Source organism: Oryctolagus cuniculus, chromosome 1 (genome assembly GCF_964237555.1).
Source record: "Oryctolagus cuniculus chromosome 1, mOryCun1.1, whole genome shotgun sequence".
In the NCBI taxonomy this organism is placed as follows: Eukaryota; Metazoa; Chordata; class Mammalia; order Lagomorpha; family Leporidae; genus Oryctolagus; species Oryctolagus cuniculus.
The window spans coordinates 76,842,096-76,862,919 of NC_091432.1; the positions used below are offsets into that span (position 1 = coordinate 76,842,096).

General features: G+C 41.9%; 1 protein-coding gene across 25 annotated transcripts in view; it reads right to left on the bottom strand.

Moving 5' to 3' along the window:
* Positions 1–20,824, bottom strand: part of SYTL2 (synaptotagmin like 2) — a 131,613-nt gene that overhangs the window by 59,503 nt on the left and 51,286 nt on the right. For 17 of the 25 annotated variants that reach the window (XM_051821084.2, XM_070076382.1, XM_051821075.2 and 14 more), the window contains 3 exons: positions 19,263–19,749; positions 10,391–10,542; positions 8,124–8,259 (listed from right to left, as the gene is read on the bottom strand). In XM_051821084.2, the coding sequence (XP_051677044.1) occupies positions 8,124–8,259; positions 10,391–10,542; positions 19,263–19,363 (389 nt within the window). In that variant the 5' untranslated portion in view covers positions 19,364–19,749. The remainder of the gene's footprint in view (positions 1–8,123; positions 8,260–10,390; positions 10,543–19,262; positions 19,750–20,824) is intronic. The other 8 variants (XM_051821095.2, XM_051821104.2, XM_051821076.2 and 5 more) reach the window with 2 other exon arrangements.

The following is a 20,824-nucleotide window of genomic DNA, read 5'->3' on the forward strand; positions in this document are numbered from 1 at the left end:
GTGTTGGAGCTCAATGAACCTTGAACAAATAAGCAGACAAATGAAGAAATGGCTCAGGGATATTACTTGTGGGCATACATAGCTCTCCAGTTCTACCACATTTCATGCTACAGATTTGTTGAACATAAATATTCTCATCCAAGCATGAGACATTTTGATTCAAAATGAAATTATTCCTACCACAACTGATTTCAGTAAATCCAAGATCTTAGAGGATTACAAAGGATTCTCTTAAGAGTTCAATATAAATTGTTCTGTGGGCCAGGCCTCCAAGAAATGAAATCTTCACACTACTGGATTTGCTATAAACACTAAGAAAAAATATTAAGTTCATTGTCCTACAGATTGGCTAATCTCTATCCTGCCTTTGGAAGCAAGCTAGGTATTAAGATTATTTCAGGGCGGTGTCGAGGCTCACTTGGCTAATCCTCCACCTGTGGCGCCAGCACCCCGGGTTCTAGTCCCGGTTGGGGTGCCGGATTCTGTCCTGGTTGCCCCTCTTCCAGTCCAGCTCTCTGCTGTGGCCCGGGAATGCAGTGGAGGATGGCTCAAGTGCTTTGGCCCTGCACCCGCATGGGAGACCAGGAGGAAGCACCTGGCTTCTGGCTTCAGATCAGCGCAGTGCGCAGGCCGTAGCAGCCATTTGAGGGGTGAACCAAAGGAAGGAAGACCTTTCTCTCTCTTTCTCTCTCTCTCTCTCTAACTCTGCCCGTCCAAAAAATAAAAATAAAAAAAGATTATTTCACTGTTAAATATGTGGTTTGAATTGATTGATTCCAAATCAACAAAGAGTAAAAGGGAGATGGAAGTCAGGAGTATCACTAAAGGATTATCAACAAAGTTCAAAGACTAGTGTTTTGGGTTCAGTACAATGACTTACAAAAGTATTGTTTTAGTTCTACTCAAAACAAAGTTATGTGGGATACATAGTTTTGCTTGCAAAGAAATTCACCATTTCATAGGAAAGCCTACCAATGTCATGGAATGCTATATCACATTAAAGGGTTTATCCTATTCTCCCTGAACTCATCTTGGAGACATTCTCCATTTTGATGAATAGAGTTTACAAACCTTTCTGGCAACCAAGACCCCTCCTGCCTCCAAGTCTTCCAGTTGTTCATCTAGAATGCTCATCTGCCAAATGTATCTTAATGAGAGGACCCTTACATTCTCTTCCATTTTTCTATAATTACCAGTGCTCATAGTGATACTTTTGAAAGAAATCATTAGTAAAGCAGAGCAATGAAACCAAGACACTATCAATCCTGTTCTTACTTTGCAGTTTTATTTTTTCTCCATTCTCTTTTTCTACTTACTCTCTAGGGTCCCAACCACTTTAACCATAATTCATTATTCACTCATTTGTTTATTCATTAATCCTTTAACTAAATGCTGTTTGGAAATTAGTTTGCACATCCTCCCAAGGCCTATGTGTTAAAGGTCTCATAATTAAGAGCCATTAAGTGTTATATAAATGGCACTGACATGGTGGGAACTTAGCCCAATTGTGATGTTCAGAGGTAGGCTTTTGGGAAGTGATTACATAGGCTTAGGTGTTTGGGGTGGAATCTCATGATTGAATCATGGTGGCTTTATAAGACACACACTCCCTCTTGTCATGTGATGCTCTGTGCTACCTCACAACTCAGCTAGCAAGAACAGCATCACAAGATGCTGAACCCATACAGCTGTCTGATCTTGGACTGTGAACCTCCAAAAGTGCAAGTCAAAACAGACCTCCTTCTTTCATAAGCAGGTTATCTTATATAATTTGTTGTAGTAAGTAAAAGCTGATAAAGACATTCATCACTTATTCTTTATTTAATAATTCATTGTCATCAGCTATTCTCACCCATTTACTCAGTTACTCTGTCAGTTTCCATCTAATTTTCATTCATTCTTTCTGCAAAATATTTGTTTGGTACTATCCTAAGTGCTAGGAATAGGGCAATGAATAAAACAAATACAAAAAGTTTTTTTCCTTGTGGATATGGGGGGAAGGAACAACAAGCACACACACAAATAAACACGTAATATAATTTCAGGCAGTGATGTGATAAGAGACAATAAGACATAGTAAAGGCTTTCACTCATTCCATAAATATTTACTGGGTATTTGTTATGCATGAGATATACTGTTAGATGCTTCAGACATGGTAATAAACAAGATGTAGGGCCCCAACACTTAGAGAGCAATGAAGTGAACTGGAAACTTATATTCTAAAAGTCCCTCAGGGAGCTGGTGTTGTGATACAGTGGGTTAAGCCACTGCCTGCATCCCTTATAAGTACAGTTTGAGTCCCTGCTGCTCCACTTCTTATCCAGCTCTTTGTAATGTGCCTGGGAAAGCAGCGGAAGATGACCTAAGTGCTTGGGCTTCTTTCACCCATATGGGAGACTCAGATGGAATTCCAGGCGCCTGGCCCAACCATGGCCATTTCAGCCATCTGGGGAATGAACCAGCAGATGGAAGGTCTCTCTATATATCTCACTTTGGCTTTCAAATAAATAAATAAATCTTAAAAAAAAAAAAAGTTCCTCAGGCAATCTGTCACACAGGCCACAATAGGGAACATCTCAAGTAACCCACAGTTCTTTGATCAGTTATTAGATGTCTTTGTGTGCCCTTCAAACACCTTAAATTCCTCCTAAAATAATCTCTATAATGCCATCATCCTTCCTCCTTATTCCATTTCCTCAGTTAGAGTCTCATAATTTCTAAGCTTCTACTAAAATGTCCTTATTAAACTGTCTAACCTCATCCTATCTCTTACACAGTTGCTAGAATAATTGCTCTGAAAAATAATCTTGATCAAAAAGTCATTTGGTAGCTTCTTGTGACTTGGAGGAATAAGTCTAGCCTCTTGGCTCACATTCAAGGTTCTTTGTTAATCTGATTCCAGCTTCTTCTTTCCATATAATTGCTTAGCACAATGGAGCATAGCTGCCGTATCAGACTACTTCCTGGTCTCAACGCCTCTCCGAAACCCCATGTCATGGTCTCTGCCTCTACCTTCCTTTCCCCATGTCTATCTAACATATTCTCATCCTTCTAGAATCCCTTCCGACTATCTCCAGAAGCTTCCCCAACAATCCCTTCCCCCAGCTTTTTTTTTGGACAGGCAGAGTTAGAGAGAAAGGTCTTCCTTCTGTTGGTTCACCCCTCTAAATGGCCACCATGGCCGGCGCGCTGCACCAATCCGAAGCCAGGAGCTTCCTCCTGGTCTCCCATGTTGGTGCAGGGCCCAAGCACTTGGGCCATCCTCCACTGCCTTCCCAGGCCACAGCAGAGAGCTGGACTGGAAGAGGAGCAACCGGGACAGAATCCGGCACCCCAATCAGGACTAGAACCTGTGGTGCCGGCACCGCAGGCGGAGGATTAGCCTAGTGAGCCATGGCGCCAGCCCCCACAGCTTTTAAAATCCTCTTATCACACTGACTACAATTTATGACTATACTTCAGTCCCTCCTCCAAACAATGGATTCTTTAAAGCCAGGGACCATATCTTGTTCATCTTTAATTCCTAGCTACCATCTGTATGTAATAATAAATAGTGAATAATATTGACTGACTGACTGACTGGAGAATGAATAAGTAATCCTATGGAATGATGCTAGCAAGGCATTAAATCAGTATTTTCAGTCAATTGCAAGAAAGGACATTTAAATACATTATTTCCAATAAATATCCTAAAAACATAACTAAGCAACCTATATATTAATGGTTCTATCCTCATCATCCATACCCATTTTCTTTTTGTCTTATTTTTCTCCACATTTCATTCTTAACATGACTTCCTTCTGGCCTTCCTTTTTTGCCTGTGGCTCAGGTCAACCAACAGTGCTTCTCACACTAATTTTTTCTACAATGAAAGCAGCCATTGATCTTTGGTGAAATATATTACTAGGGTTGGCTTATATATAGTCAGAGTAGGTTATCACCTTTAAAAAATGTTTGTTTATTTATTTACAAATCAGACAGTGAAAGGGAGAAACAGGGAAATCTATATGTTGTTCACTCTCCAGATGTCCATCCTGGTCTCTCATATGGGTGGCAGGGACCCAAGTACTTGGGGAATCCTCTGATGCCTTCCCAGGTACATTATCAGGAAACTAGATCAGAGGCACAGCAACTGGGACTTGAACCAACATTCTTTTTAAAAAAAAAAAAAAAAGATTTATTTATTTATTTGAAGGTCAGAGTTACACAGAGAGAGGAGAGGCAGAGAGAGAAAGTCTTCTATCTACTGGTTTACTCCCCAGTTGGCCGCAATGGCCGGAGCTGCACCGATCCGAAGCCAGGAGCCAGGAACTACCTCCAGGTCTCCCACACAGGTGCAGGGCCCAAGGACATAGGCCATCTTCTATTGCTTTTCCAGGCCATAGCAGAGGGCCGGATTGGAAGTGGAGCAGCCGGGACTCAAACCGGCGCCCATATGGGATGCTGGCACTGCAGGAAGAGGCTTTACCCATCATGCCACAGTGACAGCCCCTGAAACAGCATTCTAATAGGGGATGTTGGCTTTGCAAGTGGCAGCTTAACCTGCTATGCCACAACACTGGCCTTGGCAATCACTTTTGCAGGATGATGTCAGGGCACTGAGATGCTACTACCTCTAAAACATCCTTTTTCCATTTATGAACTTTCTTCTTTTGGTTGAAAGCTCTGATCTTTATCAGGATTCATAAAACAGAGTAGTTATCTATTTTTTAATTATTTATTTATTCATTTTAGAGGCAGAGTTAAAGACAGAAAGAGGGAAAGACAGAGAAAGATCTTCCATCTGCTGGTTTACTCCTCAATTGACTGCAATACCTGGAGTTGAGCCGATCCAAAGCCAGGAGTTTCTTTTGGGTTGCCCACATGGGTACAGGGCCCAAGAACTTGGGACATCTTCCACTGTTTCCCTAGGCCATAAGCAGAGAGCTGGATTGGAAGAGGAGCATCCAGGACATGAACTGGTGCCCATATGGGACGCTGGCACTGCAGGCAGAGGCTTAGCCTACTACGCCACAGAGCCAGCCCCAAAGTACTTATCTAATCTTTTAGAAACCATCAGAACCAGGAGTTCTTCTAATAGAGAGTCTACACCATATGGGACCCAGGCTCTTGGCAGTTACCTGATTCCTACCTTATTGTAATGTCCTCATGTGTGCTATATACCAGATGATAAGGACTACTGGACTGTAAGTTAGGATGTCACAAACATGTTTGGACTCATGTTTCAGTAAAGTGACCATTAAGAAAAGGAAAGAAACTTTCATCCATACAGGATTAAATTATTTTAAAAAGTCAAGTACTCTTTAGGGTGGAATGCATATGAGATCCCTTTTAGGAGAAAGGAGGAAACCACCAGGCAGCTAGAGGATGTGGGATGAGGAACAGTGTGGGAAGAGGAGGCAGAAAGAAGAAACAAATAGGATGCTTGGAACACAGTTGAGTAACTACCATTTTTTTCATCAGAGGTCTGCAGATTTGTAACCAGTCAAGAACATGTATGAAACAGAGGGACTAGTTCTCAGAAGGGTAGTGTTGAAGGAAGACAAATGAGAAAGAAAATAAAGATCAGCTCACTGCCAGTCTCCTAGAGTCCAAGAAGCACCAGTAGCATGTTCACCTAAGGCCCTAGTCAGTAGAGTGGCTCCTAGACTTTCAGTGTTGCCCACAGCAACAGACCATGTCATCTCAAGTAGGGAAGGAGGGCTTCTCCTCCCAGGAGAGGCCCACCTCTGTAGTCAAGGTACCTTACACCTTATTTATGGGCAGGGTCCTGGCTTACGTAGGAAGGGTTTCTTGTGACTTTACTCAGTATTCTTCACCTTGGCTCAGCCATGTCCTGTGGATGATTTTGTGTTCAGTAACTATTTTGGGGAGTGGGACACCATGTGTCATAAATGTGTGGTCCTGGACCAGTGGCAGTCCATGAACTGTTTGTTACTGACTCACAATCAGATTAGTGCAGATATTGAGACTATGTATTGAGAACCATTTATAGCTATCTGAAAAGACATCCCAGCACAAGTCAGTGGGCTTTATTTTGCACATCATTTCAGTATTTCATTTTATATTTTCCAAAACTATCAACCTATGATGAATATTCCTAAAAGTTAAAATAAAACTGTTCTTTCACTACAATGAAGTGCTGGTCTAGCCAATATTGCTCAGCTGAAAGTAGCTAGAATGTCTGTAGTCTTCCCTTTGACATCCTAAAAACTTTATTCTCTGCTCCTGTGGGCATAAATCTCCCTGCTTTCTCTTGCTATGAGTGCAAAGTTCAGAAAGAATGCAAGTTGCTGCACTGCTTGACTACATGCTGTGTACTGCCTGTGTTTTAATGATTCATGAGTTAGACCCCATAGAATTGTGCCCACAACAGAAAGAAGGACCTTAGAACACAGCCTCTTTGAAAAACTGCTTCAGAAACTGCAATATTCAGTCACCATTACCTCATATTCCCCAACTCCTGACTTGTGGCTAAGAAAATATTGACAGGTATTGAGTCATTCTATTCAAATTCACTTAGTCTAAAAGTACAGCCCTAAAATACACTTACCACACCCAGTTCACAAGGTTAAACTATGGATGAGAAACACTGTAGGGACATGATACGAAGTAAAGTAGTAGTTTCGGACATAGAAAGGAGGAAGTAAAAATAGCTTCTTCTACTGTTCTGCCTTATTATGACCTGTGCCACATATCACAGAGCTAGCCTTTAATAAGCAAAAGCATACTGCAAAGATCAAACATCTTTTTTTAAAAAAAAGATTTATTATTTATTTGAAAGGCAAGAGAGAGACAAAGACAGAGATGAAGAGAGACAAATAGACATCAATTTTCCACCCACTGGTTCACTCCCCAAATAGCCACAGTTGTCAGGGCTACAGCCAGGTTGAAGCCAGGATCCTAGAACTCATCTGGCCTCCCATGTGGATGAGAGGCGCTCAGTACTGTGGCTTTCCCAGACACATTAGCAGGAAGTTGAATCAGAAGCGGAGCAGCCAGGACTCAAATGAGTACTTCAACAGGGGATACTGGGATTGCAAGCAGTGGCTTAACTCACTGCTTAGCCCATTGACACCATTACTCTTGCCTTCTCAATTGCACTTCATCCACATAAAAACAATGTCACTGGAAATTGTCAATTTTCTTCTTGAAAAAAAAAAATGCTACATGATGCTCAGACTTTATTCCCATTAATCTCACAATATCCTGGTGAGGCAACTCTGTTCCTATTTACACCTAAGACTTGAAAGACTCATCTGAGATCACACAAGGAATGCAGAAAATAGTGGACATGAGAATCGTGAAAGTTATATCATTAGCCTCAAACTGAAGAAGAGGGGCAGAACACCTAGCAGCCCCATGGTGTCATGAATAAAAATGAGCCCACTATGGGAGCAGTAGCATCTCTGTCCCTCTGCACTTTGAGATAGAATGAATTCCTGGAAGAAGAACTGAAGTCTAATGCAGATAAAAATGTGTGATGAGCTACATTTGTCTCTGATACCCTCCTTCCCAATTTTCTCTTTTCTTCTGTGGCACTCATCCCTTCTTCCCTCAGCAGGTCAGGGCTCCCATGCTCAATACCCATCATATCTGGCTCTTAAGAGCTACTCTCAGCTGCTTGGTGGTGAATCTAAATCACTGTGTTCTTTCTTCCATTTTTCTAATATTTTAGGTCTCATCTTTCTTTATTGAACAAAGACCTTTGGCCCATTATAGGGATTACAGGACACTGGTAAATGGGAAGTAACAAAGAGGACAAGATTAATGTTCCTCACACCTTTTCTTGGATTTCCTGAAATATTTGCATTTTTTAAAGAGTCTTTATTGAGCACTTTTTTTAAAGAGTCTTTTTATTGAGCACTTACTATGAGTTATGGACTATTTTAAGATTTCTACATTTACCAGCTAATTAAATTCTCAAAAATCCTGTGACTAGTATTATTCCTCTTTTGAACCTGAGAAAATAAAAGTCCAAGGTCACAGTATCAATTAGTGGCTCCTACTGAGTTGTTTCAACACCTTCTCCGTGCCCCTGATACCAGTCAGGCATTTGTACTCGTAGCTTGCCAAGAAGAACACCAATCTATGAAATCCAAATGCGGCAGCTCTCCCTTACCTTGGGCTTATTGGTGATGCATCTTCTTCTTGCTCTTCTACAATTCCAGTTGGCTCTGGTGGAAGGAAAGCATCTTTGTTGACATTATTCACCCAGCTTTCCTTTGCCCCCCTTGTTCCATCCTTACTCTGCTCATCTGAAACAGGAAATGATAGAGTCAGGGTGATTACCTCTCACCTCCATGACCTATAATTCTATTGGCCTCTATCACTGAAGGCTTAAATCTGAACCCCCGGCCTTTTAAGGTCCAAGATCATCACTGAGTCTAAGTACTTTCAATCAGAATCACATCTATGAGAGAAGTAAATAGATCTCTACAATATTACTTCTTCTCCAAGCAGAGTTTATGGAGAGCACAGGTCTGCCTTTACATTTACAGGTAACTTGAGACCACTAAAGCACAATTCTGTCTGCCTCTAGGTTAACCTGACCTGAACTGGTGTCGTTACTAAATGTACACACCCAGGGGATACTAGGGCAGAGAGTCATCAATAGGAGAGAAGCATCAAACTTAAAGATCTGCTGAAATCTACAGTGTGCCCAACACAATGTTTGTCTGGGATATAAAGAGGAACAAACAATTCTAGGGTGTCCCTCTCCACTGCCTCCTCCACCTCCCCATAGTTTAAATATCCAAATTGTACATACTCCTCAACACTCAGCTCAGATGTCAGAGTCCCCATAAATCTCTTTGCTCCTTCACCAAGAAACAATGTCTTTTGCCTCTGAATCCCAGGACTCCTTTTTTACCTGAAATTCTCTGATAATTAGCATTGACTGAGTGATGACTAACTACCAAGCACTGTTCTAAGTGCTTTGCAAGCTTTATCCCTTGAAGGGGGAGTTCCAAGTTAACACATTTGGAAATTGAGAGTCAAAGAGTTGGAGAAACTTGCCCAAAGCCACATATACAGCCAGTAAAGTGCCACAAATATTTCCATCAGTATTGAGAAAAATAAAACAATACTGGAGCTCCCAATTTTCAAATGTGTCCAGGTAGCATCCCCTACAAGTCATTTCACACGTAAGTCTTTATTCAACTGCAAAATGGAATCCATAGTACAAACCAGTACACCATAAGATTTCTGAAGGTCTGAATGGTTTTGAAAAGCAAGAGAGTTGTAAGTAAAGCATTGCATATTAAGCAGTCAGCCTTTTTTGGCAAGGTGTGGGGCAGTCAGTAAGACATTGAAGCACAGTTCTTCCATTTGCCAACTATATGATCTTGGGGAAGTTACTTCTCTGAGTTTTACATACCTTATATATAGATTGAGGAAAATTACACCTACCTTACACAATTTCTGCTACAACTAGGAATCACACAGAGTAAATGTCTATCATATATTAGATGCCCAAAAGATGATAGCTACTTGGCCTTATTGATAGAGGCCAGATATAGACAGGAGTTTTCACCAACTAATCCAGAGACAAATTGAGGAGCTGATAAATATTGGAAGAACTCTTAAAATTCTTTGAAAATCCTCAAAAAATACTGCCTTTACAGTCTTTTAAATAATGTACTTGCTTGATTGAAGAAGTACCAAAAATATCATTGAATGGGGAGACTGACTTCTTCCTGTCTAAATCCTTCACCTTGCTCAAAAGGTTCTGAATCTTCAAAATTAAAAGCCAAGGAAGAGGTGTCAGATTCCTTATGAACCCCAATTTTCTATGCTACTGTAACTCCATATGGTACCTATTAGGCTCCATATTCTTGTCTGCTCCACAATGAGGCACATAACCCTGCCCTCATTCATTAAAATCCAGGGCAAGAGGATTTTTGATCTGGAGGATAACACGTTATGCAAAGCACACCTCCAAACAATTTCCCTCAGCAGGTTTCAATAATGACTGTTACACCTGTCTCTTCTCCCAACTCCTCCTTCCTACACAAATGCTGGTGTTAAGAACATTGGCCGGCTGGCACTGCGGCTCAATAGGCTAATCCTCCGCCTTGCGGCGCCGGCACACCAGGTTCTAGTCCCAGTCAGGGTGCCAGATTCTGTCCCGGTTGCCCCTCTTCCAGGTCAGCTCTCTGCTGTGGCCAGGGAGCGCAGTGGAGGATGGCCCAGGTGCTTGGGCCCTGTACCCCATAGGAGAGCAGGAGAAGCACCTGGCTCCTGCCATCGGATCAGCGCAGTTCGCCGGCCCTAGCGCACAGGCCGCCGTGGCCATTGGAGGGTGAACCAACGGCAAAGGAAGACCTGTCTCTCTCACTGTCCACTCTGCCTGTCAAAAAAAAAAAAAAATTGGCCAATTCAACCCACCTGGTGCCTGGAGCCTCTTCTTTCTCATGGATGCTCTGATGAGATCCGCACCATGAATTTTGTCTCTGTGCCTTTTGGCCTTGGCTTCATAAAACCACTGACCAGTCATATTCTTTAGCTGTTGATCATCCTTAATTTTTTCAGGCAAATGTCTACAAAAAGAAAAGAGTTTTACTTTACTGAGAACCCACAATAAGTAAATGAATTCTCCATGACATTGCATCAAGAAATTTATAAACATACAGCCAAAACAAACCTCTCAATGCTTTAGAAGAGCTCATAAACCTCCCAGATAATTAAGAAATGTATGTTTCCCTTTGATGGAAAAGTCAGAGAAGCCAAGGTCAACACTTTTTTTTTTAATTCAAAGATTTAATCAATGATGTCCAGATGATGTTTGAAATTTCTCAAGAACAGACACACCTTTTGACTGCAGTCTTCTGTGTCTACTGTTCAAAGGCAAATACTCCAAGGAGAGATGATATAGTAAGCTTCCCTAAGTCTTGGTTTCTTTATATGTAAAAAGGGGTTAATAATAATAATCCATCGCTTCTCAGCCTTTTGGCTAAGATCAAATGTACTCATAATAATCCACTTTACAGAATTGCTAAGGATTAAATAAACTAATACATGTAAATAGCCCTCTGCACACGCCTGGCACCAGATAAACACTTGATGAATAACTGGTGGAGTAGTTATCAGTTCATCAGGCCTTTCCATTTTGGAGACATGAATTGGTCAGACTTTTCTGGAAGCCCATGAGGGAAGGAGATATGATGTGCCTGGTGCTTAATGTTAGAGAAATGAACACAGAAAAGACAGGTTGGAATCAGGGAAGATTAAAGATGGTGGGGTGTGCATGAAAGTTCCATTCATGCAGATACTGCTTTTAACGGTTGCACAATCATTCATGCTCATTGAAAAGTTAAAATCTAAATAATCAATCAAATACTGCCCTCATAAAACTTCCCTGACTCACGCTGGCTGGAAAAACACTGTTCTGGTTGGCAAGTGTTTCAGTCTTTGCATTTCTCTAACTCACAAACCCATCTCTTCTTATTCATAGAGATGTACCTAGAACAGTATGGAATGAAGATCACAAAATCTATTCTTACTCATAGAGATGTACTTAGAATAGCATGGAATGAAGGCCTTAAGGAAACTTTGAACACACAGAAGAGAATGTGCTTCATAAATCCAAGAGAATTTTATGATTGTCATTTAAGCTAATATCCACATTTCATATCTAAGCGTTTTAGTCAGAGAACATGAATGGGTAAAGGCAGTAGCAGTGCTATGAGGGTTGTACAGAGGCGGAGAAGGGAAAATATGGAGAGGGTAGGAGGAGGGAGTTAGGAGACAGTCATCTCGGGCCTAGCCAGGCTGCCTCATGTTTCTCAAGCATGCCTGGGAAGTGTTCTTCCACCCAGAGTAAACTAACTGCTAGAACCTCCTTTCCTCTATCAATAACCTAGGAAGACATGGCCCTATCCCAAATATGCCCAGTCACCACCCTCCACCACACATTGTCATGACAGACCACCTCCAAATTTGGATAGGGATAATGGATGTCACACTTCATGGTTCCTAGTTCCTATTAAATGTTTCTAATCTTTTGTCATTTCCCAAGGCTTTCAAGCAGAGCAAAGAATCCTTGCAGGGCTGCCGATGTAGTTTTTCTTTTCTCCTCTCAAAAGGACTGAGTTTGAGTTTAATTCCAGAAGAGAGAATTCTTTCCACATCTCCCTGTTCAAACAGAGAATTCCCAGAAGAGGGATCTGTATTACTGACATCATGTCTTAGTGTTGGAAAACAGTGAGCACTTATTCCGGGCTTTCAGAGTGAAGGACTACAAGACGACGTCCCTCCCCACCTGGCTTCAGGTTTATTTTCCCATATTTACTCCGGTATGCTACTTGTCAGCACATTCAACTTCTTATTTTTCTCCAAACTCCTTTCATGACCTCTCCAGATCACAGGCAGGACGGTGTGACAGAAGGACAGTGAGCATCGGGATCTCCCAAAATTAGGTCCACATCCCAGTTTTGAGCATTCTTAGATGTGACTTTGGGCAGGTAACTGAACCCCTCCAAGCTTCAGTGTCTTTGTTTGTAAAGATAGGGAGAAGACAGACCTACCCTGTAGGACTTCTGAGGTGATTAATTGAAGTGTTTACCTGACAGTCCTTAACAGTATCTGGATCTTGGTAAGAAGCCAATAAATGCAAAGTCCCTTGGGATTCTCTGTGCAGTGTGTTACTCCCCATCCTTCACATGTAACTCAAACTTTATGAAGGCAGCTCTTTTGCCCTTTTCCATGTTCCCACAATACATCCACTTCAGGACATACCACGCAGTGTTCCAGTGATCTATTTGCACATCTGTTTCATTTACTTATCTGTGGACTCATTACAAACTTCTTGAAGGTGGGGATTATATCTTAATCACCTTTATAATACCAGCAACCGGCCTAGAGCCAGCCATACAGCTGATACCCAGTAACTGTTTGTTGAGTGAATGAATCAATGAACAAATAACTGCTCAGCAACCACTCCAATCTGAGTTGTGCAAGAGATAAAGAAGATCCTGTCAATGCTAAGGTTAAGTGAACCATAACCCGTCACAATGTAGGGTCTTCTGATGAGGTAGGACATGCCCATCTCATCAGAACAGAAAAAAACATCATGAAATACTGTATCAGTCAATACTCTTGCTGGATCACCAGAAAGCCTGTCTGGCTCATTTGTTTCAAAGTGGACAAAAGAGCAGGAAATTCTTTCAGATTTAATAACTTCCACTTACATATTTTCTAACATAATTATCACTGCTAGGTTTAATCACAGTTACTTTTCCTATGTTATCTAAAATGCTTTGTAGATGAATTCATGGGTGACATCAAAATCCAAATTTTTCTAAGTAGAGCATTTTTTTAAAAAAATCTCACTATCCAGTGATGCCATTAAAATCTCCTCTTCTACCAGACTATATTGATCTCTCATTTTTCTTTAATTGTACCAAATTAGCACTTGATTCTCTAAACATTGTACCATCTAGCTGAAGTGGGTTAAAGGTAAATGTCTTAGGAATTACACTTTTTATCCTTTACCATTCTCTCCACACATGCACACTGCACTTAGCAGAGAGCTAAGTTCAGATAAGATGCTGTGGGCTGACGGGTAGGGTAAAGCCAGAAAAAGAGCCCTCAGCCCAGATGACCTGGTCCTGCCGGCCCTCCCAATCATTCTTGACCAGGCAGAACTTCCTGATCATTTTTTCATTCATTCCTCCATTTTGTCTACTAACACTTAAAAGTATCTGCTTTGTAGTGGATCAAACACTTGACATTTAACATGAATTCTATCACTTAATCCTCCCAGAATATAGTCAACATAAAAGATGGAGATTTTGTCTTTCTGTATCTTAGAGGTCATATCTAAACCTTGTCTGGTTACTTGTTCATTCATGTATCTATCGTGGACCAGAAATAGGCATGGAATTGTACCCCACAAAGTTTCACCTACAGCCCCAACTGCCAATGCCAACTCCTTTCAGTGCAGAGTGAGCCATTACAGAGTGAAGTCAGGAGAGCAGGATCTCCCAGTGTTCACATATGCACACCCCTGCTTCCAGGTATTCAGTATAATTAGGCAAAGGGCTAACATCACAAATAGGGCCTGGCTGATGTTTTCTAGTCAATTGTGGCTATCAAGTTGGTCTGAACAGTTGATCAATCCCATATCGAGCCTTTTTATCTTTTTAATTCCCCACTATATTCTGAGGAAGATATTGAGACTGTGTGATTTGAAAGTATTCTCAGATATTGGCTTAGAGTATGAGAGCTGGAAGAGACCTTAGATAGTTACAAATGACCTCACTTTCTGAATAAAATGATTGAGGCCCACAGAAGGTAAGGGGATTGCACAGAAGGTCACACAGAGCTGGGACTGTAACCAGCCCTACTCTCAGCCAGAGTTCTTTCCACCAGCCCGTTCTGCCTCAGAGTCATGCGTGCTTTCGGTTTCTAAGACGGTTATCACATCTCACTCTTTCTACCAAGTAACTCAACCTCTGATGGAGAATCTGAGAACCAACACACATGAAAACCAAATAAACTGCCAACACTCCTTACAGGAGAAAACCAGAAGAAACACATCTCTCTGGTGTTGTGGACATATCATCAATCCCAACAGTCTGCTGAGAGGCAGCTGAGTGTGTGGCAAGTGCACACTCTGGGGTTGGTTCAGCAAGACTCCAATCTTCCAGGGCACCTAACCTCTTCAACACCGTTTCCTCACTTGCTCAGTGGGTGTGGCTACGCCGCGCTGAGGATGAAACAGGAACATGCATGTGAAGTTCTGTGCAGCGGGCAGTGTCGAGACAGTGCTGGTCCCTTGTCCCTTTGCTTTGACAGAAGTCACCAGCAGAGGTCTGGAAGTCAGTTCTTCAATGACAACTGCCTTCATTAGAAAGGAACTAGCTCCTAAGAAGGCAGCTGAGAATCATAAGATGTGGTGGCAGTTGAGATGGTATCTACTTCAAAAGTGCCTGTCATTGTAGATGTGGCTGTGTGCACACGGGAGTGGGGGTATGGAGCTGCTGCTGGTCTAGACATGTGCAGCGATTTCCTGCTGGCAGTGTGACACAAAGCACAGGAAATACCACCTCAAGGGTGGTGTGTCATTTTCAAACCATAAAAGACCAAAATTACATATGTATGTATACGGTGGTATTTCCTTAAAAGGGAAGGTGGAGTGGGAGGGGGAGAGTGTGTGTGTGTCAGAGAAGGAGGCAGAGTGGAGAGGCAGAGAATAGAAGTAGGAGAGTGAAAAGGAATCCATCATCTTAATGTCTGCTGCACTGCTGTTCTGTGAAACATCTCCACCTGGGAGTTGAGGAAGCTGAACCATGCTCTGCGGTAGTAAGTAGGCCCAGCACTTGTGGTTACAGGCAGAGGGGCAGCATGAAGGACACTTGTGGTGGCAACAGTGTCCCGGAACTGTTATATTCTCTACTGTGACACCAGAGACACCAGAGTGGATATTCCTTTGGGTTCAAGCCCATGTTTTACCATTTGTAAATGGTTGAGCGCCTTAGGGACTGGACACCTGCCCTGTATAGCACTGGTTTTCCATGAAGTCAGGATAGGGGTTAACATATAAACTAAATCACCTTCAAAGTGTCTTGAAGAAGCTTGGATGTGAACAATTCAAAGCACTGTTTATGTTAGGCAAAGCAAATGGATTTTAACTTGAAGGTCAAATCTCGCTGACGGCCATCCTGTAAAGGATCCCAAAGAAGTGTGAGATCCTGTGGGCAACAGTGCTATACTCATTAGTGATGTCCTGGTGGCTCTAGGAGGGTCACACTCCAAAGTTCATAAAAAACTAGCATTTGCAAGAATAGCCTAAATTTTAGTGGCGAGTTTTGCCTTTCTAATGATGCTTTGCTTAGGCTAATACTACAATCACATAATTTGTGTTTGTAAGCCACATGCAAACTAGCAGAACTAGACCACTGAAAAATTACATTAAGGAAATAAAGTAGACTTTTTTTAAAATTTGCAACAGATAATCCATTAAATGGACTGAGGCCATTGGATGGTAAATTTCTTCAGGGCTAGGATCCTATATTCAATCATCCTGGAACCCCTTCCACACTGTCCAGAGCAGTTCCTTGTTCTTACAGGTGGTCAGTTAAATTTCAGTGCATTAAATAACTGAGTTTTAGAAACAATTTCCTTCTAAAGAATCAGATTACTAATCATAGTCTTTGGGTTTTAGGTGGAATGGTAATGAAGGAATTAAAATTAGCCATCTCCTGAAACTGGAGATCATTATGCTAAGTGAAACAAGCCCAACACAGAAAGACAAATATCATGTTTTCTCTCATATGTGGAAGTTTATAGAAAGAGAGAGCATACAAAATAGTGAAATAAAAAATATACATGCTTTGAAACATGGTATCTCATAAGTATGTACAATTCTTATGTATCAGTAAGAAATATGAAACTTTTCTGAATTAAAATATACCCATTACCTATTATGTGCCAGGAAAACCAAAAATTCTGTGACTAAGTTTGTTATGGTCATTCCCAGTCTCTAGGTTGAAGCTCAGAGAAGTAATTTGCCAATTAAGCAAAGCTGATTACCGGTGGAGATGAGATTCAAGCTCATGTCAGTTTTAACTAAGATCCATGCAGGTGAGTGCAGGATCAAACACTCACCATTCCCTTTTGAAAGAACAACAATGAACAGCATGGGCCAGAGGGAAAGCACTGGACCAAGAGGTTTTCTATCACGGCTTTGCCACAAACCTGTGTGGCCCCAGGCAGGTCATTTCCTTTTTGGGGGCTTTACCTTCTCGATCTGTAAATGGACCAAAACAACACCTTTCCAGAGCTATCAGGCTAACACTCTGATGGAACAGGCAAAGACAAACAGCTGAGGGATGGCAAAGGGGCCAGTAAACAAAAACCCATGGAGCAGCCTTCTCAGAGGGCGGGGACTGATTTCTTATTCCACCAGCCCAGGAGTGGAACAGCCTCATCTCAAGTGCCTTCTGCCCTGAAGCAAATAGGGAGTCAGAGCCAGACTTTTCTAGTGTGGAGGAGGTCACAGGCTGGGCCTCTTCCAGTGTCCACAGGCCTGCTTACCCTCAGGGAACCCTGTCACTCCTTCACAGCCCCAGGGTCCTGCGTCTGCCCATGACCAAGTCCACATGAGGTGCTAGGTACCTTATTAGAAAATTCCCCAGAGAAATGATGAAAGGCAGGGTTTAAGTCACACCAGAATTTTCACCACCCAAGCCACCTTCTTATCATTTATGCACAAAAATGAAAAACAAGGGCAGCACCATCTGAACCGCTAGGGCACCCTCAGAAGCAACAGACAGGAGGGGACTCAGCAGTTTTGTCCTGACTGTAGACTGGCTGGTGCCAGAGCATACACACTCACAGCCCTTGCAAGGCTTAGCACCAGATAGAACTGCATTTGGGGTGGGTGGGGGGGCCTTTTTATAAAGTGCCCAAAAAAGTGTTTCTACTCAGACAGAATCATAGAAATACAGAGAAGATGTACCAGCCTGGAATTCCAGGGGCAAAAAAAAAAAACAACAACAACAACAAAAAAAAAACACAAACACGGGGGGAATGGATGGATGGTGAATATTATTATAATTTAGCTAGAGAATATAATCACAGACCATAAACATCAACTTGTAGGTGGAAGGACTCAAAGGCACTTGCATCTCCCCAATATTTACAGTCCCATATCCAGAGACAGGAAGGGAGAGGCAACACAGTGTCATCTCTACTGCTTTCTTTACAGGTCTTCCCAGCTTGTCTACCAAGAAGATAAAGGCATTTCCACTTTGTATTATGCTGCAAGAGTCAATTAATTCTATATTTTCTCCATTCTGCTCTCTTCCCCTATTCCCAAATGAGTATAACTGTCTGGCTTTGTCAAATCTCAGGATTGCTGTGAAGAACACAAAAGGATAACATCCATAAAAAGAATTTATAAACTCTGAATGGGTAAAAGGATTAATGCTAGCAAAGGGCCACAATGGCTGGATTGGTGTCAACCTCCTGCCCAACCCCTGGGCCCACCACTTGCAGATACACAGAGCACTGCAAGTGACTTGGGGTGATAGCATGATACCCACCACCTACTGCTAACACCTGTCACAACACGTTCCCCCCTCACACCATGGCAATCAACTCCATCCCTGTTGCCACAGTCCAGGATGGATGTCTCAGGGAGAGGAGGTGGAGTTAGTGAATGAGTACCTGAAGATCAGGATTTGGTTCTTACTTCAGACACCTACCAGTTGTATGATCTTGATCAAGTCACCTGACTTGCCTTAAAGCAAATTTCCTCACACATCAAATGGGGTAATTATATACCACTATGCCCTCGAACTACACAAGAGTGTGTGAGCTCACAAGAAATAATGGGCATGTTGAGCACCATCTATATACAACATACTATTAGTAACCACAACTGGACATTTGGTAGGGTTTGACATGAATTTCAACATATTCTTTCATAAAGTATCCATGTTAAGCTAGGGTCCAAATAAGGAAAATGGTATAGATAAATCCATTGTTCATGGTCTTTGTGTGCCAGGGAGTAAGAACATGGCTTATAGTCCTTTTGGATAACTCCTGGGGAAAAAAATAAAAATTACTATTACTACCTCACACTTTGAAAGCCTTTCAAAGTCTGAGATTATGTAGGCAGTAAAAGGCAGGACCTGGACTAAGCCCAATTCTTCAGCAGTCTGGTTTAGTGCTCTTTCTAACACAAAGGTAAGTGAAAGTAGTAGGAATGTTGACATGTAACATTTGGGTTCCACCCAACAAGGATCATGTGTCAAAGTTACCACTTCTGTTTATGGCACTCAAGCCAAATGAAGGATTGCCTCTGTCATCAAGTACTTTTAATTTTGCTGTTAAAATGAATTCCAACATTTTTGAAGGTATGCAAAAAAAAAAAGTGAGCTAATTCTTCATTTTAAAAAGATTTAGAAATTAAAATAAATTCTAATTTGGTTCACAATTTAGTAAAATATGGATTCAATTTTTTTAAGTGCTTATAAATATACACATATATGTAAATGTAGATGTATGTATATGGTTGAATATATTTTAAACTCGAAGTTTCATATGTTAAAGCAGTTTAGTTTTTTAATCAAGATCCTATTTCTTCCAGGAGTCCAATGGGATAAATTTTGAGACAGCAAGCAGAGAAAAGTTCTGTCCAGGAAGTGTATCTAAAATTAGATCCCGTAAGTTTAGGTTCCAAGTCAGAACTACCACTTAGGGTTGAGTGCCTCTTCCTTCCCTCAGATCCCTGACTTCTCTGGCCCCTTACCTTACTCTCTCCTCTTCCGTCTTCTTGAGAGCAGCATCCCGCTGCAGAACCTTCATGATAGCCTCTTGTTCCTCCTCGGTCAGGAAGCTTAAGTCAATCATTTTGAAAAGTGTACACAAAAAATAATAGTAACGAGTCAAATTCTCAGGGCTAAATCAGTAGACTGCAACCAAGAAGATTAGAAGATGCAAAAATGTCTTGTTCCGTTCTGCAAGAAGTCTTGTTTTGCCTCAGCAAAAGTTCTGGGCAGCTGATAGTAAAATCCAAAGTGCCCTTTCCCACGAGGAAGTAGTAGTTCATGGGACGATGCGGAGAACAGGCTCCCAGAAGGATGCCGATGCCACATTCCTTGCCAGACTGGTCGCTTGTTCCTACAGCAGCATTCTTAGCACACTTCCTCCCTGAACCAGTCTTAAGGCTCTGTTTACTCTCTCTCTACCTTCGATGTCAACTTGATGAGAGGCAGCAGCACTGGAGTACCACCTACCTGGAGAATCAAAAGACAGTAAACACCAGACAGTGAGGGGTAGTTCCTGTAAGCATTGCCATTATGATAAGGTTTCTAAATGACCATGTTAGTCTCTGAGATCAGAGAAACCTGTTCTGCTGGCTTCCTAAGCAAATGGTCATGAAACATGCTTCTACCCCATTCCAGACTGCCAAGATGGAGAGCACACAAAAATGCCTGTCAATGTTTAACAATCCACCTGAAAGAAAGATGACTGTAAAAATGACTGGTTCTTTCTCTCCGCAAACTCCTAGGACACTAAAAAGTCATGTGATTCCAGTTATCAAAATATTGTAGATAAGAAAAATTGTAAATGCTCATCTCTTCACAAGTAGGAACATTCCACTGGAGTATCCGGCTCCTTAATGACTGTATTAGGTAGAGACAGTTTACAGAACAACGGCAGCTGTTATTATTTACACAGTCACACCTCCAACCTTTCTTGGGGTTGGAGAACCTACCAAGTTTGTCTCCATTTCTGAGGGGAAAGAGCATTTACTAGTGTGTATATATAAACCAGAGGAAAGAAAGGGAGAGAATTTCAGAATATACCACCATCCAAAGGGAGCACGTTTGAATAGAAACATGTGTCAGAATCCTGATCTTTTTTTTGAGATATTTTAAACACACATGTAATGAGAAGGTGAGCCCTAAAGAATGCCACGGCCAGACAGGACTTCAGAAGTTGGAACCTTTTTAACAAGTGCAGTGCTGCGTATAGAGTGGATATTAAAATTCACACATCAGGTGGGCATTTGATACAGCGGTTAAGCCACCACTTGGGATGCCTGCAGCCCATAGCAGAGTGTCTGGGTTTGAGTCCCTGCTCTGCTGTCTCCATTCCAGCTTCCTGCTAATGCACACTCTGGGAGACAGCAGGTGAGAGCTCAAGGAGCAGGGTCCCTGCCATCCATGTGGGAGACTCAGATTGAGTTCCCTGGCCCCTGTCTTTGGCCTGGCTGTTGTGGCTATTTGAGAGAGTGAACCAGTAGATGGGAGAGTTCTTTCTGTCTCTGTCTCTGCTTTTCACAAAGGAGAAAAAATGCTTTTCTTC